This window comes from Mus caroli, unplaced genomic scaffold (genome assembly GCF_978045245.1).
Source record: "Mus caroli unplaced genomic scaffold, Mus_caroli_1 scaffold_13, whole genome shotgun sequence".
Classification (NCBI taxonomy): Eukaryota; Metazoa; Chordata; class Mammalia; order Rodentia; family Muridae; genus Mus; species Mus caroli.
The window spans coordinates 53240765-53258121 of NW_028227268.1; the positions used below are offsets into that span (position 1 = coordinate 53240765).

The 17357-nt window shown below is 49.6% G+C and overlaps 1 protein-coding gene across 3 annotated transcripts; it reads left to right on the top strand.

Moving 5' to 3' along the window:
* The first annotated feature begins 7232 nt into the window (after positions 1 to 7232).
* On the top strand, positions 7233 to 17245 carry Tnfsf12 (TNF superfamily member 12). Of its 3 annotated transcripts, XM_029483731.2 has the most exons (8): positions 7481 to 7736; positions 7890 to 7940; positions 8522 to 8597; positions 9221 to 9274; positions 9358 to 9393; positions 15482 to 15606; positions 15766 to 15900; positions 16937 to 17245. In XM_029483731.2, exons 1-8 carry the CDS (start codon positions 7578 to 7580, stop codon positions 17003 to 17005), a joined length of 705 nt encoding a protein of 234 aa, XP_029339591.1. In that variant the 5' UTR covers positions 7481 to 7577; the 3' UTR covers positions 17006 to 17245. The 3 variants fall into 3 exon arrangements, with proteins under 3 accessions (XP_021031726.1, XP_029339591.1, XP_021031725.1); XM_021176067.2 differs by lacking the exon at positions 16937 to 17245 and having other exon boundaries at positions 7233 to 7736; positions 7893 to 7940; positions 15766 to 16484; XM_021176066.3 differs by lacking the exon at positions 16937 to 17245 and having other exon boundaries at positions 15766 to 16484.
* Positions 17246 to 17357: the final 112 nt, after the last annotated feature.

Here is a 17357-nt window from a genome sequence, read left to right on the forward strand (position 1 = left end):
TCTTGAATAAAAATCCTCTTGCAAGTTGCAACAAGACCGTTTCTTGTGGGTGATTTTGGGGTGTCGCCTGTCCTCTACCCCTGCGTGGTGTATGACTGTGGGCCCGAGAGTGCTCTTGAATAAAAATCCTCTTGCAAGTTGCAACAAGACCGTTTCTTGTGGGTGATTTTGGGGTGTCGCCTCTCCTGAGTCAGAACGTGGGGGAGTCCTCACATTGTGGGTCTTTCTTTCTTTCCTTTTTTTTTTTTTTTTTTTGGTTTTTTGAGACAGGGTTCCTCTGTATAGCCCTGGCTGTCCTGGAACTCACTCTGTAGACCAGGCTGGCCTCAAACTCTGCCTGCCTCTGCCTCCCGAGTGCTGGGATTAAAGGCGTGCGCCACCACGCCCGGCACTACTTTTCTTTTTTTTTTTTTTTTTTTGTGGGTCTTTCAAAACCAACAAACAGACAACTTAAAGACAAAGACAATGAAGCATGTGACCCTGAGCGAGAAAGGACAGTTGCTGCACACACAATTAGAACATCTAAGGGCATCAGTGGGCATAGAAATTGTTTGCATTAACTACTTGCATTTGACCATTTCACAGCAGATAAAGAAGAGCTCTGGGTTAGGCACTGTGGTACTGTGGTACACACCTATAACCCCCATTGTAAGAATCAGGGGTTCTACCCTGCTGTGGTGGCACATGCCTTTAGTTCCAGCACTCCGGAGGCAGAGGCAGGCGGTCTACAAAGTGAGTTCCAGGACAGCCAGGGCTATACAGAGAAACCCTGTCTCGAAAAACCAAAAAAAAAAAAAAAAAAAAAAGGAGGGGGGTCAAGGCTTTGGCTATGCAGTGAGTTCAAGGCTATTCTGAGTCACATGACATCATGTTAGTGGTGGGCAGCCCCTTTTCTTAGGGGTTCTGTGTTGAAGCAGGTGAGGTGAAGATTTACTCTGTCTGCCCTCTACAGGGCTGGCTTTATCCAAGCCCAGTTCTATATGGGTGCCAGTGCTCTACATTTAGGCTGTCAAGCTTGTTCAAAACTTACCTAGGCTTCTCTACCCTCTCTCCCAAAAGATTTGTTTTAAGACTGAATTCCTGCTATCAGGACTAACCCATCTGTGGCATTTAGAAGTGCGACTTTTGGGAAGTGACTGGATTAGAATGAAATCCATTTATCAAAGTGCAGTTCTGTGACTGAATCCTGGAGCCCTTTTAAGAAAATGGAGGCTCTTACTCTCTTACCTCTCACTTCTCTCTCCTCTTCCCTTTCTCTTTGTCCTTTCCTCTCTAGCTTTTCCTCTCTCTCTCTCTCCCTTCTCTCTTTCTATCTGCATTCCTATAATAAAGCTCTTAAACCATAGAAAGAAAGAAAGAAAGAAAGAAAGAAAGAAAGAAAGAAAGAAAGAAAGAAAGGAAGGAAGGAAGGAAGGGAGAGAGAGAGAGAGAGAGAGAAAGAAAGAAAGAAAGAAAGAAAGAAAGAAAGAAAGAAAGAAAGAAAGAAAGAAAGAAAGAAAGAAAGAAAGAAAGAAAATGGAGCAAATGCCGGGCAGTGGTGGTGCACACCTTTAATCCCAGCACTTGGGAGGCAGAGGCAGGCAGATTTCTGAGTTCAAGGCCAGCCTGGTCTACAGAGTGAGTTCTAGGACAGTCAGGGCTACACAGAGAAATCCTGTCTCCAAAAACCAAAAACAAACAAACAAACAAGTGGTGAAACCCCTCCCAACAGGCTCACCATTGTTCTTTTCTTTCTCCCCTGAAGGACTAAAAGGATCTCAAGGCTTTTCCAGGGCAGAGGGCAAAGGCCCATAAGGAATGCCTGTTATCATATGAATTTTCTTTAGCAATTGCAGGGGAGTTACTTGTAATTTTGTTTTGTTTTGTTTTTTGAGACAGGGTTTCTCTGTATAGCCCTGGCTGTCCTGGAACTCACTTTGTAGACCAGGCTGGCCTCGAACCCAGAAATCTGCCTGCCTCTGCCTCCCGAGTGCTGGGATTAAAGGCGTGCACCACCACCGCCTGGCTACAAGTAATTTATTTTTACACAGTCCTGAGCATTCTGGGGGAAGTGACTCTGGGACACAGCAGGCAATAACAAAGTGCCATCATGTTAGGGCTAGCTGTCCCCACACTTGCACTGAGCCTCTTGCCTACACTGTGGGCAGCAGGGCAGCCAGCAGGAAGGGTCTCTCCAGATGTGACCCCTCCGTAACCATGAGACAGCACAGACCATTTGTGTGTGGACAGGGGTGAGGAGAGGGAGGCACCCGGTGCAGGCAGGGCCTTGTTCCACTGAATGAGGGAAGCTCACACTTGGACCAAAAGTGCATGGTGGTGCAGGCCTCCCCAGTGTCTGTACTAACTCACCTCAAACTGCCCTGGCTTTAGCTCTGAGAGTCCCTCAACCTGGACAGCTATTCACTTCCAGCAAGCTAGGAGGCTTACTGTCCTCCCCCGGCTGAGGCCGGCCTGTAGTTACACTCCTTAGTCACTGCCAGACCTGAGGAAGGTAGACTGCATGTATTCATTTCACAAGCTCTACCTGGCCCTGGGAATGCAATGGCCAGGGATATGTCACAGTGACACACCGAATCACTATGTGAGACACACACGTGAAATTCCCTCTCTGAGTGTGAGGAATATTAATTTAACAAGGCCTCGAAAATAAAGATAGAAAAGCCCCTCTTTCTTCAGTGTTAGGGGGAGAAAACTTAGAAAACAAGGAAAGGGGAGGGGCTGGCAGATTCCCTCTCAGTGCTTTTCCTAGGCCTTCCCAAGTCATTTCTCATCAGCGTCCTAGAAGAATGCAAGTCAATTTTAGCTCTGGCGGCAAACCAAGAACAAAAAGGTTAAGTGTATTAAATTAATTTTTCAAGGCAAAGTTATGGGATCTGCAGATGCTCTGGTGTCTCCGAGGGGCCAATCCTTGTGCTTTTCCATTAGCAGGTGTGACAGTGCAGCCCAGCTAATCTCAAGTATCTACCCTCTGGTTGGGATCATGGTGTGTGGCATCCTGCTGCTTATACTAGTTATTTGATGATGGAAGTAAGTCTACCAGTGTGCCCCCCTGTCAGGGTGACCTGGTGAGAGTGTCTGGTTTATCACCCCACCCCTCCCATGAGCAACCTCTTCTCAGCTTCACATACAGTACTCAAGTGGGAGCGTTTCTGAGATTTGCTACACTGACAACAAAGTCTTTGGTTTTTTTTAAAGGATTAGTCTGGGTATAAACTGACAGCATGGAATGTCTAAGGGAAGGTTTGTTTGTTTGTTTGTTTTATTGTAGATATTGTAAAACAGCCAGAGGCATCTGGAAGAGAGGGAGAGAGAGGGAGAAATAGAATGGACACTGTCAGCTCAGTGGACATGGCCAGGGCTGTCTGAGAGAGAGGGGAAGACTAGCAGGGACAAAGAAGAGAGAAAACACGGTGACAGGAACCAGGGAGAAAGTGCATAACCAAGATAGCTGGTTATGGGGAGGCAAGTCCATAAGCTGGAGGGAGTTTAAGGTGGCAGGGGTGGGGGGTGGAGGGCAGCTAGCTTAGTCTTTAAATTTTGTAATGTGTACTTGTGATACCAGCATAAGCTTTAATATACTGATGGGTCTGGTCTCCTCTGCCAGACATGAGGGAAACGACCTTTTTGGGGAGGGGAGCCTGCTTCACAGATAACTGAGGAATGCTGGCTTTATCTAACTGCCAGAAATCTCCTAGTGCTTCAGGTTGAGCTCCTTTCTGGATAAATGGACTGCCTTTGGGGTTTGGGGAACTGGAGTTTGCTTTGGACCTGACAGACTGAAAGTTACAGCCCTATATATACAGACTTACTTTTTTGTTGTTGTTTTTCGAGACACGGTTTCTCTGTGTAGCCCTGGCTGTCCTGGAACTCACTTTGTAGACCAGGCTGGCCTCGAACTCAGAAATCCACCTGCCTCTGCCTCCCAAGTGCTGGGATTAAAGGCGTGCGCCACCACACCAGGCTTATTATAACCATGCTAATGTTAACAAGGGCTTAGCTCTGGCAAACAATGGGCTAGCATCAGGCTCTCTTCTTTGTATTGATTGGACTTTTCACTGCAGCTAAAGATAACCTAGAAAGCAAAGGGAAGAGAGATTTATTTGAACACATGGTTCCAAAGTCTCTCAGTCCATGGTCACTTTGCACCGTTCCTTTGCCCGTGATGAGGAAGAGCATCATGGTGGGGAGCCTCTGGCAGAGAAAAGTTGCTTCCGTCCTGGGGTGCTAGAAGCAGGGAAGGAAAACAGAAGGCAATGCACAGCAGCAGTGACCTTCTGCCTCTTACAGGGCTCCCCTTTCACAGCTGCACCACCTGCAGACAGCCTGGCCCAGGTTTCAGTTGAGAACTGCAGAGATGGCTCAGCAGTCAAGAGAGACCAGTGCTCTTCCCTAGGAATAGGACTCGATGTTCTGCGCCCACATGGCAGCTTACAAATGGCTGTAACTCCCGTTCTGATAGATCCAGCGCCCTCTTCTGACATCCATAGGTACTGCATGCATTTGGTGCACAGACACACGCAAGCAAACACCTCAACACATTAAAAAAAAAAAAAAAATTAAAGTTAGGGCTGGAGGAATGGCTCAGCGGTTAAGAACATTGACTGTTCTTCCAAAGGTCTTGAGTTTTCAATTCCCAGCAACCACATGGTGGCTCACCACCATCTGTAATAGAATCCAATGCCCTCTTCTGGTGTGTCTGAAGACAGCTACAGTATACTTCTCTCTCTCAGGCCAGGCAGTGGTGGCGCACACCTTTAATCCCAGCACTGGGGAGGCAGAGGCAGGCAGATTTCTGAGTTTGAGGCCAGCCTTGTCTACTTGTCTACAGAGTGAGTTCCAGGACAGCCAGGGCTACACAGAGAAACCCTGTCTCAAAAACAAAAAACAAACAAACAAAAAAAGCAAAAACAAACAAACAAAAAAAATTCAATGCGGGGCATGGTGGTGCACACTTTTAATCCCAGCACTTGGGAGGCAGAGGCAGGCGGATTTCTGAGTTCGAGGCCAGCCTGGTCTACAGAGTGAGTTCCAGGACAGCCAGGACTACACAGAGAAACCCTGTCTTGAAAAAAAAAAATTCAAAGTTTGAATCCATCAATCATCAATTGATATAGTCAGGACCGTCAAGGTCTAACTACTTCTCAAAAATCTACATCTCATGGGTGCCAGCGCTTGGGAGATACTCTACGGTCAAGCCATAACTCTCCATGGATCTAAAGCCACGTCATTCTAGAAAATATGGCAAAAAAAAAAAAATCTTTTGGTACTTTATCAATTAAATAGTATTGTCCTATTATAGCTTAATTATTTTCATCTCAGTCATTAATTTATTCCTTAATTCGTTTTTTTTTCCTTTTTATACATTTTACTTATATCACCTTCTATGGCCTTATATGGTTTGTCCCTCTGAAACTCATGTTGGAATTTAATCCTCATTAGGAGATAGTGAGAGGTGGGTCAGGACCTGGTTGAGAGGTGACTAGGGCTCTGCCCTCAATAGTAGATTAATCAATCCATCCACGCAATGAATGAATTAGTGGGTTATCTTCAGAAGGTATTGGCTATAAAGCCAGTTTGGTCACTCTCATGTTCCCTATCTGTCACCATGTGATGTCCTGTGCTACTTAGGACTTTGGCAACAGGAAGGCCATCACTGAGTGTGGCCCTTCAACCTTGGACCAGGACCATGAGTCAAAGTAAGGATAAGAAGGCTAGAGGGGAGCCGGGCGTGGTGGCGCACGCCTTTAATCCCAGCACTCGGGAGGCAGAGGCAGGCGGATTTCTGAGTTCAAGGCCAGCCTGGTCTACAAAGTGAGTGCCAGGACAGCCAGAGCTATACAGAGAAACCCTGTCTCGAAAAACGAAAAAAAAAAAAAAAAAAAAAAAAAAAGAAGGCTAGAGGGGGGCTGGTGAGATGGCTCAGTGGGTAAGAGCACCCGACTGCTCTTCCGAAGGTCCAGAGTTCAAATCCCAGCAACCACATGGTGGCTCACAACCATCCATAACGAGATCTGGCGCCCTCTTCTGGAGTGTCTGAAGACAGCTACAGTGTACTTACATATAATAAATAAAGAAATCTTTAAAAAAAAAGAAGGCTAGAGGGGGAGACCAGAGACAGAGAGGAGGTGAGGGTGGGGGAGGGGGAGAGAGAGTTGATGATCCTTGAATCTAATGTCTTTCTTCTTGTTTCTTCTTTGCTTGTAGCCAGTCTTTGCTGCTTTGTAGGTTCTTTTTCCCACTTTTATTTCTTCTTCTTCTTCGAGACAGGGTTTCTCTGTGTAGCCCTGGCTGTCCTGGAACTCACTGTATAGACCAGGCTGGCCTCAAACTCAGACATTCGCCTGCCTCTGCTTCCCAAGTGCTTTCCCACCTTTTATTACCCCATACCCTGTGTCTCACCTTCTATCACTAGATAGAAGAAAAAGGACAACCGGGCCTGGTGGCGCACGCCTTTAATCCCAGCACTCGGGAGGCAGAGGCAGGTGGATTTCTGAGTTGAGGCCTGCTCTACAGAGTGAGTTCCAGGACAGCCAGGGCTACACAGAGAAACTCTGTCTCGAGAAAAACAAAAAACAAACAAACAAAAAACACAAAACCAAACAAACAAAAACAAACAACAACAAAAACAAAATTTCATAATTGTCACTACACCATCTCCCCTAAAACAAGGCGCAGAGCTAGTGAGGCAGCTATCTCTGGCCTCCTGCACACACCACACGTGCTCAGACAGCTGCACACTGCACACATAGACAACTTTACAAACTATCTTTTAAAAACATATTCTTTATTGCAGAGGTGGTGATTCATGCCTCCAGGGTGCATTAATCCCAGCACTCGGGAGGCAGAGGCAGGCGGATGGATTTCTGAGTTCCAGGCCAGCCTGGTCTACAGAGTGAGCTCCAGGACAGCCAGGGCTACACAAAGAAACCCTGTCTCCAAAAACCAAAAAAACAAAACAAAACAAACAAACAAACAAAAACAAACCCAAAACCAAACAAAATGAAAAGCAACAACAACAAAGCCCAAACCAGAATGAGCTGAAAAAATAACCTATGGTGGGAAGGAGGTAGTTAGCAGACTTGAAACAAGTTGGGGGAAATTCTGGAAGAGGGAATTTTAACTCAGAAACTGAGTCCATCAGATTGGCCTATAGGCAAGTCCTTTGGGGGCATTTTCATGATTAATGATTGCCGTGGGAGGGCTCAACATACTGGGGCGGTGCTGAGTTCCTGGGGCCAGGGCCCCCGCGTCCCATCCCTGGCACACTGGCCTGGGTGGATGCCTGTCCACTTCTGCTTTCACTGGCCCTCAGAGTTCTTGGTCTGGAGTGCCACTGCGGTCGCCAGCCTGCACGCGTCCCGGCGCAGGACGTCTCTTACTTCTTGCACAGCACTCCGGGGAGGTTGGAGTTTAATCACACAGTGTCCGGCTTCCTGTCCTCATCCGCCCCCCCCCCCTCCGGCCCGCTTCCCTGGTCCCTCCCTCTCCCCTGGCCCGATCCGCCCACCAGCTCCCCCTCCCCATCCCTCGGGTCCCGGGATGGGGGGGCGGTGAGGCAGGCACAGCCCCCCGCCCCCATGGCCGCCCGTCGGAGCCAGAGGCGGAGGGGGCGCCGGGGGGAGCCGGGCACCGCCCTGCTGGCCCCGCTGGTGCTGAGCCTGGGCCTGGCGCTGGCCTGCCTTGGCCTCCTGCTGGTCGTGGTCAGCCTGGGGAGCTGGGCAACGCTGTCTGCCCAGGTGAGGCCCTCAGCATACCCCTTTCTGGGTATCTTAGGAGCAGAAAGTGCAGAGAAGCAGATGGGGGTCGGGTGGGCAGAGGGCCAGGGGATCGGAGAAGGGGTGGAGGATGAGATGTCAGAAGGACAGGGTGACAAGCTGCCTCCTTCCCAGCAGGAGCCTTCTCAGGAGGAGCTGACAGCAGAGGACCGCCGGGAGCCCCCTGTGAGTAGGTGTGGATGCTGCGTTCGGGATGCCAGCATGGAAAATGTGTCTAAACTGAGCGTTGGCTGGCTGTGACAGTTGTGTGTGAGGTGTGTGCAGGGAGACTCCAGCTGGCACTAGTTTACGACTGAGTGTGTGGAGTGAACCAGCCCACGTGGGTATGTCGGTGTGTAAAAGAGGGTGATCTGGATATAAGGGGGCAACTTTACCAAGGTGAGAGTTGTGCTGCCCGAGTGGAAAGTGCTGATTGGCTGTGACGTCTGAACCAGATACCAGAGAATGATAATGTATCAGCTATGCATACATGCTGTCTGTCTCTGCCCCACCTTCCTGAGATCCTGTGCAGGTGTGTGTGTGTGTGTGTGTGTGTGTGTGTGTGTGTGTGTGTGCGTGTGCGTGTAGTATTTCAGTAGAGTGCAGGTTGTTGATTGGGGCTGAGCCTCACTCCCAAGTTCCCAAGTTTGGCCAACCCCTAACCTCCCAGGTTTTGTGTCTGTTACTGGCTGATGGTTCTTCTGACAGGCTCTGTGCTTGTTTGTCTCTGGGAGGTCCTGTTTGAGCCCTGCCCTTAATTCCCCTAGGAACTGAATCCCCAGACAGAGGAAAGCCAGGATGTGGTACCTTTCTTGGAACAACTAGTCCGGCCTCGAAGAAGTGGTGAGCATCTGTCCCTATGTCCCAGTCTCAGTAACAAGATTCTTTGGTTCATATACTGCTTTGCTCTGAATTCACAGCAGTATTATGAGGTGAGCAGAGGGGGAAAAAAAAACTATTATTTTTATAGAGAAGCTGAGGCAGGGAGCCCGAAGGAGACCCAGAATCGAGCAGCTAAGCAGCTGAGAATGGAATGTAAGAAGTTCAGCTCTACCTTTTTTGTTTTTTGGTTTTTCGAGACAGGGTTTCTCTGTGTAGCCTTGGCTGTCCTGGAACTCACTCTGTAGACCAGGCTGGCCTCGAACTCAGAAATCCACCTGCCTCGCAAGTGCTGGGATTAAAGGCCTGCGCCACCACGCCCGGCTTCCAGTGTGATTATTAATTAATAGCCACTTCTTGCTCTCAGAAGTATCGCAGTTTGGATGATAAATTATGTTGTCACTGCTGATGGAGGAGGGGGAGGATTGTCCAGCAGTCTGGATAAGTGCCAGGGTCCTGAGCAGGGTGAGAGGCTGGGGACTAGCACTGCCAGGGTCCTGAGCAGGGTGAGAGGCTGGGGACTAGCTCCTGGATCCCCGGAGAGGTGTCTCTGCTAATCCCCCAATAAATCCTTGCTTTATTTTTAGCTCCTAAAGGCCGGAAGGCGCGGCCTCGCCGAGCTATTGCAGCCCATTATGAGGGTAGGTAGCCGACTGTGGAGGGAGGGATGGTGGGAGATGGGCAGGGGAAGCCTCACCAACCCTTTCCTGTGTCTTACATGTAGTTCATCCTCGACCAGGACAGGATGGAACACAAGCAGGTGAGTCCCACCCGACCTCAGCTTTTCCTGGACACATCCGCAGAACCCAGACCCCTCCCCAAACCAGTGGCCCCCAGCTTCCTCCTCTAACGCTCAGGCTTTTCCAGGTAGCACCTGTGGCCCTGTGTTCTCTGTGTACCATGGGTTTTCCTACTGTGTGATCATATCATTATTTCTCCAAATGTTTCTAGTCTCTGCCCATCTCTGTCCCCCACCTTGACACCATGACCTTAGGACCTCAGACTCAACTCTGCCCCTTCCCCATCCTGGATCATCTTGCGCCCCACCCCCCCAGCTTAGCTCTCCTATCCCATTGCTTCTCTGCTTAGCTTCAGTCTCTCCATGCTATGGCCTCAGCCTCACTTCCTGGCACTGTGGGGCTGACACTCCTGTGCCCTAGTGTGCCTCTTCTGGACTTTGTACTTGCTGTTTAGTCACCTGGAACATCCATCCACTGTGGAGGCCTGGAGGGAGGATTCGAGGGTGGCTCGGACTGGGGCTTTAGTAGTAGATAAGTGGAGAACTGGAGATTCAACAGGTGGCTTAGAGATGCAGGGCTTGCTAACGGGTTAGATGTAAACAGTGAGAGAAATGGAGGATCAATAAATAGAATATACCTCCTTTTCTGTGTTTGAGGTGGGGCCTTGCCACTCTACCCAGGCTGTTCTAAAACTTCTGGGCTTACGTGATCCTCCTGCCTCAGCCTCCTTAGCGGCTGAAACTCCAGGCTGGTGCCTTCATATCTGGCTCGAATATCTGAGAAAGATAATGCCATTTCCTAAGACTGGATTGCCCAGGAGGGAAGCAGTATAAATTGACTGATTAATTTGGAGATGTCTAATTATGAACAAATGGGAGGGCAGTTAGTAAAGTGAATTTCACCCGTGGGTGTGTGGGGAGGCTGGCCCAGGCTAGGTGAGAAATGGTCATGGGGTTGTTATTTAAAGCTACAGGATGAGATGAGACACCAGGGGAGAGAGACTCCCGGAGAATGAAGCTGGCAGAAGGGGAAGCCAGCTGAAGAGATGGGAAAGGAAGATTCTGAGGCAGGGCGGTGCCCTGAGATCTCAGAAGACAGTTCCAGGCAGGAGGATGTGGCTGTCTGTGCAGAGGCAGCTGAGAGGAGGCCACATGACATGAGGACAGAGATGTGACTACAGGGTTAAGTGACATAACACCAATTGATGACCTTAATGGGTAGTTTCAGGGTTGTGGTTAGAAGTGTAGACAAGCCGGGCGTGGTGGCGCACGCCTTTAATCCCAGCACTTGGGAGGCAGAGGCAGGCAGATTTCTGAGTTAGAGGCCAGCCTGGTCTACAAAGTGTATAGTCCAGGACAGCCAGGGCTATACAGAGAAACCCTGACTAGAAAAAAAACCAAACCAAACCAAACAAACAAACAAAAAACAACAACAAAAAAGAAGTGTAGATAGAGCAAACGCAGCAAGCATGAAAAAGGGAATGAGAAGACAGTGGCAAGAGGGAGAGAAGTGGCTGGTCGGTAAAGAGGGATGTAAGCCAAAGAAAACCTTGGTCCTTAGCAAAGCTGGATTCATCCCGGCACGGTGCCTTTGGGGTAGGCACTGGGAGTAGCCGGTAGGCATTAGAACTGATCAGATCCCCACAACCACCATAGCAGGACACCGATAACCTATGTCTAATAAGAGGGATATTCAGCTTACCCAAGGTCATGGCAGGCCTAAGTGGCGGAGGTGGGATTCAAAGCCAGCTAGGACATGCTTAGGTGCTGAACACAGTCTTCATGAGAGACTCACTTGGGGCAGGGATAAGGTTACCCATAGGCTCGAAAGGTAAAAGGGATGTTTCTAGAAGGAAGAGATAACACACTTCCATCCTGAAGATGCCAAAGGAACATGAGAAGTGGTGCTTGTAGGTTTTGTGGGGGACCCCAGGGGAACTAGGGACATGGCAGCAGGAGATCTGAGGAGAGATGCTACACTAACAAGTCCAGCCCTTATGGGGCAAGGGAGCTGCCAAGTAGCATCGGGCACTCTTGAAGGTTTATGGTGCTGCATGACCTAGGAGCTGTTCACATTCCCAAGTACACCCTGTCCTCAGGCCACAACTAGCCTTGCCCCAAGCCAGTCTGTACCCAGTATTCCTTCTCCTTCTTCCTTCCTTGCTGTTTGGTAGGGCCAGGCTAGCTCTCTTCACCTTGGGAGAGATGGTTTGTTTGGGCGTCATTATTTGGGCATTATTGGGCAGCTGATGATTCCCCAAGCCTCAGCCCACCGGCTCGGCATACATGCAATCAGGAACCTGCTCTGTACCAGGGACCAGGCCATGGTGAGTCACACTCACACATCTCTGCTTAAGGATTCACCACAGAGGAACAGCAGGCAGTCTGTAAATGTGTAATTACAGTGGTAGGTGACAAGAATGATGGTAAGGTAGCCCAAGATACATGGCACCACACAGGAAGACGATTTTACAGTGGAGTCAGGGACTCCTTGCCCTTGGTAGTAGCATTTAGGCCTTAGTAGGCCTCAAAGCTTAATTGTGTGGTAGAGGCAGGCTCAGGAACCATGCAAGGCCAGGCTTTCCCAAGAGTCTGATGAGACTGGAGGTTGTTAGAGTTTCAGTGAGGTGGGGGTGGAAAAGCGCTCTATACATGTGGGGTACATGATCTTCTGACACTGTGACATGATGTCCTCTGCAGATACATTGGGCCATGTCTATAGCACCCTGGGATGCATGGGGCCCTCTGATGGCTGCAGGTTGGACATGCCTGTGAAAGAAAATAGGTTAGGGTATAAGACTATGGAAGACAGAGGGCAGGTCACAAAGAGAGAAGGGATCGTGACCCATCCATCAAAGGTAATGCAGGGAGAGTCAAGTTTTGGACATAGCAACTCCAATACTTTGGGGAATAAACTGGAAAAGTCAAAACTGGAAACAGTGGGGAGTCCCAAGGAGGCCAGACTGGGGGGAGGGGAGGAGAGGACAGGGCTGTTCAGGAGCAGGAACAGTAGGAAACTGTTATTATTGAGCAAATTTGGTATTGGTATAGGAGAGACTGGTGGTTCTGTGAGCCACGCATGGGGTGTGGATACTGGAGTGAGTCTTCATTCACCCTTCTGGGTTAAGGGGTCAGGTCAGTTTGGGTAAAGGGAGGCTGGTAAAGGACAGGTGGCTGTGCTAACAACTCAGATGGAAACGCCCAGAAAGAATCACTGCTCTCCCAACTCCCCAGTGAGCATGGGGTGGGTAATGTGGAGACGGGGACAGGGAGACAAACCAAAGGAGGGCCAGAGGCAAGCTAGACCAGTGCTGTACCACAGAGCCACACCCTAAGCCAAAGAGTTACTGTTTACTTGAGAAAGGGATGAGAAAGCCAGGCAGGGTGGAGTGCGGTGTGATTCCAGCATCTTGAAGGCAGAGGCAGGAAGGTCAAGGCAGTGTACTGTAACTACCAGGCAGCCAGGGCTACACAGTGAGACTGTCTTCAACCAAGCAACAAAACATAAGAGACAGGAACAGAGCTGGGAGAGATGAGGCAGAGAGGATGGCAGAGAGGGAGGGCTGAGGAGGGTGGGTGACTGACTGACTGTGGGGCCTGAGGCCCTGGGAGCCTGTGGACCCAAAGGATGAGCACTGTCAGGTAACTCCTCACCAGAGCATCTTAGGCCTCCCTTAGGTGAGGCCCAGTTCCAAGTGCTGGGAAGACAGTCGGGGTGTCCTTACCCTTGCAAGAGGGGATAAATACAGAGTTCATGTTTTGCTGACTGCTGGGGAACAAGAAGGGAAGTCAGAGATGGGCACGGCCGGGTCTGTTTCGGGTCTGTTTGCTTGTCTTATTTTGCTTTGTTTTGAGACAAGGCTTTGAATTCAGGAACTTTCTTTCTCAGAATCCCAAACGATCAGATTATAGACCCGTTCCATCATACACTCACACACACCCACCCCACTCCCACAGGAGAAACTAGAAGTCATCGTCAGGAAGAGAAGAGCTGGGGGGGGTGCAGTTGGGGGAGGAAGACCATTATAAAGCTCCATAGAGAGAAGGAGCTTGGAGCATGGTGCAAGACAGGAAGAAAGCCAGGATGGGATGTGGTAATGGTGGTGGTGGTGGTGGTGGGGTGGTGAGCTTTTAGAGTTGACAGCCTTGGAGCAGGGTCTGGGAAGCCATGGACTCTGAGGTCCATACCCTACTACTACTTCCTTTTTGTTTGTTTGTTTTTTTCGAGACAGAGTTTCTCTCTCAAAGATCCACCTGTTTCTGCCTCAAGTGCTGGGATTAATGGCCTGTGTCACCATGCCTGTTTACAGTTTTCGACTACACTAGTTCTAGAGATTTCTCTTTGTTTTGTGGTGACAGAATTTAGAGTCCTAGGCACGCTAGCTGAGCACTTTACCCCTGAGCTACATCCCCAGCCCTTTGCATGGCATAGCTTTTGGTAGCAGCTCTATTAAGATAAATCTCACAGCTGGGCAGTGGTGGTGCACGCCTTTAATCCCAGCACTAGGGAGGCAGAGACAGGCAGATTTCTGAGTTCGAGGCCAGCCTGGTCTACAGTGTGAGTTCCAGGACAGCCAGGGCTACACAGAGAAACTCTGACTAGAAAAAACAAACAAACAAAAAAAGATAGATCTCACATCCCATGCAGTCTTCCCACCTGTATAATCCTGTGCTCTAAGTCTACTAAGACTAAAGTGCACCCTGAGGTGCAAACCGTTAATCACCAAAAACCATGGCTCACACCTGCAATCCCAGCATTAGGAGGCAGAGGCTGATGCAGGCCAGTTTCTGCGTTAGAGACCAGCATGGGTAATATAGTGGACAACAGGACAGCTAGGACTGCATAGAGAGCCTGTCACAAACATGAGGCCAAGTCTGATAAAGTGGCACATACCATAATCTCAGCACTTGGAAGGCAGCATGAGGAATCCAAGTTCATCTTCAACTGCATTGAAAGTCTGAGGCAGCCTGAGCTACATGAGACCCAGTGTCAAAAAATAATAGTAGTAATAAAAGGAGGAGGAAGAAGCCGCACATCCTTTAGCCATCACACTATAGTCCCATCACGGCTAACCTCGAGCAATCACCTGCCCCTCGCAGTCTCTATAGACTACTTATTGCAGGGATTTCCTAGGCTTGGGAGCAGACAATATGTGGTTCTTTCACTGAGCACAGTGTTTTCAAGGTTCATTCACATGCTAGCAAGCAGCTCTTCTTTATTCCTTTCTTTTTTTTTTTTTAAATTTTATTTATTATTATATGCAAGTACACTGTAGTTGTCTTCAAACACACCAGAAGAGGGAGTCAGATCTTATTACAGATGGTTGTGAGCCACCATGTGGTTGCTGGGATTCGAACTCAGGACCTTCAGAAGAGCAGTCAGTGCTCTTAACCGCTGAGCCATCTCACCAGCCCTCTTTATTCCTTTCTACAGCAGAGTAATGGACCAAGAGACAGGGATGTCATATTTGCTCATCTGTTCATTTGCTGATGGACATTAAGAGTTATTTTATTTTTTGTTAGTTTTGTTTTGTGACAGGGATCTCTATGTATCCCAGGCTGTTCTGGAACTTGCTCTATAGACCAGGCTGGCCTCGGACTCACATAGATACTCTTGCCTCTGTCTCCCAAGTGCTGGGATTAAAGGTGTGCACCAGCAATGCTGGGCATATTCTTCTCATTTGTATAGGAAGTTTTAAATTTATAACCCATGAGTCTGTGGCCTGTCACCTGTTTTCAGTTGACTCAAATGATGCAGGCATGTGTGTGTATATAGTATAGTATAGTATAGTATAGTATAAACTATAACAGGACATAAACCGTGAAGTAAAATGTAGAAACCCCAACTCTCTCGCTGTAGCACTATTTATTCTCCCCAGAAGCAATCACCAGTGACAACTTTCTGGTCACGTATGTTAGATTTCATCACACAATACTTTATTATCACTTCGTGCACCATAAGGGCATGGCTCCACCTACTCTGGGCAAGCTGTACTGTGTATGTGTACACACACACACACACACACACACACACACACTGGATTCCTGGGGAGTGTGTGTGGGGTCTTGTAAAGGGGCTTCTACTTATCCCTAAACATCCCCCATTCAGGTGTGGATGGGACAGTGAGTGGCTGGGAAGAGACCAAAATCAACAGCTCCAGCCCTCTGCGCTACGACCGCCAGATTGGGGAATTTACAGTCATCAGGGCTGGGCTCTACTACCTGTACTGTCAGGTAAGCCCTGCCTGGCTCCAGGGGCAGAGCGAAGGCTAAGGGGAGGAGGGATTGGCACGGAATTGGCGGGAGAGGGAGACTCTTCCATTCATGAAGGAAGATGCCTGGCTTTCGATGAGGGAGGCAGAGGTCTGGATTTGCTTGCCTCTCTCTGCCCAGGTGCACTTTGATGAGGGAAAGGCTGTCTACCTGAAGCTGGACTTGCTGGTGAATGGTGTGCTGGCCCTGCGCTGCCTGGAAGAATTCTCAGCCACAGCAGCAAGCTCTCCTGGGCCCCAGCTCCGTCTGTGCCAGGTGTCTGGGCTGTTGCCGCTGCGGCCAGGGTCTTCCCTTCGGATCCGCACCCTCCCCTGGGCTCATCTTAAGGCTGCCCCTTTCCTAACCTACTTTGGACTCTTTCAAGTTCACTGAGGAGCCTTGCTGTCCCAGATTTCTTAAACTTTCCCTGGCTCCAGGAGCATCACCACACCTCCCTGCCCCACCCCCACTCCTCCACCCCCTCGCTGCTCCTCGATCCAGTCCTGTCCTCTCAAAAGCAGCCAGAGCTTGTTCACGTGTTTTCCATTCCACAGACGTGTCCCTGTTCTTCTTTAACATCCCATCCCACCACAACTATCCACCTCACTAGCTCCCAAAGCCCCCACTTATCCCTGACTCCCCCCCCCCCCCGTGTTTATTGACTTTGTGTACCAGGCACTGAGATGGGCTGGACCTGGTGGCAGGAAGCCAGAGAACCTGGGACTAGGCCAGAAGTTCCCAACTGTGAGGGGGAAGAGCTGGGGACAAGCTCCTCCCTGGATCCCTGTGGATTTTGAAAAGATACTATTTTTATTATTATTGTGACAAAATGTTAAATGGATATTAAAGAGAATAAATCATGATTTCTCTTCTTTGGGGTTCAGAGTAACTGAAGGTTGTGGGAAGGGGATTTAGGCTTTGGGGAACAGGGACCTGCATGCCTCCAAGCTGCAGTTCTGAATAGAATCCACAAAGGTACCAGAAAAAAATGCAAACAAACAAACAAACAACAACAAAGTGCACCTGGTCCTCTGCTCAAGGTGCTGCAGAAGCAGCCTCATTTTCCTAGCAAAGGACTTCCTCCTGCAGGGGAATCCCTGGCTGGGAGGAGCGGGGCCCTTCCTCTTGGCAGCCTCAAGCAGTTGAGCAGGTGCTGGCAGAGGCCTGGCTAGGACGTGGGATGGGACCTAGCTTGGGAAGGGGCTTAGAACCAGCTGTAGGAAGGACTCCGGTGGGTCAGCTACATGGGCGTGGGGAGGAGTGCTGCACCAGACTGAGGGGCTTGCCGCTTTTGTCTTTTCTCTTTGTCCAGAGAACCTTATGTAAGAACTCTTCTTGGGAAACAGGAAGTCCAGCTTGCCAAGTTCAGCACAGGGAGTAGTGCAGGCCTGGTTCCAACACACCCGGCCCAGCCTTAACCCCAGCACCCTGCCAGTTTCTTGTCCCTGGTTCTCCTCCCTGCTGGCCCCTAAACCCCTTTTTTTCATCTCCAGTCACCCCTAACAAACCTCAAAGATCTCATTCATGCCTGAGTCAGAGTCTACCACACTCACCTTCTAAACCCCATGCTGCCCAGCTTATACCCATTCCCTGCTCCTGGCACCATGCCCCATAACCAACCGACCTGCCCTCCTCCAACTTAGGGGCCGCCCCTGGGCTCCTGAAGGCTGGCCGCTCCTTCTGGGTGTCACGGCTGCCCTGTCCTTCCTAGATAATGGCACCAAATTCTCCTG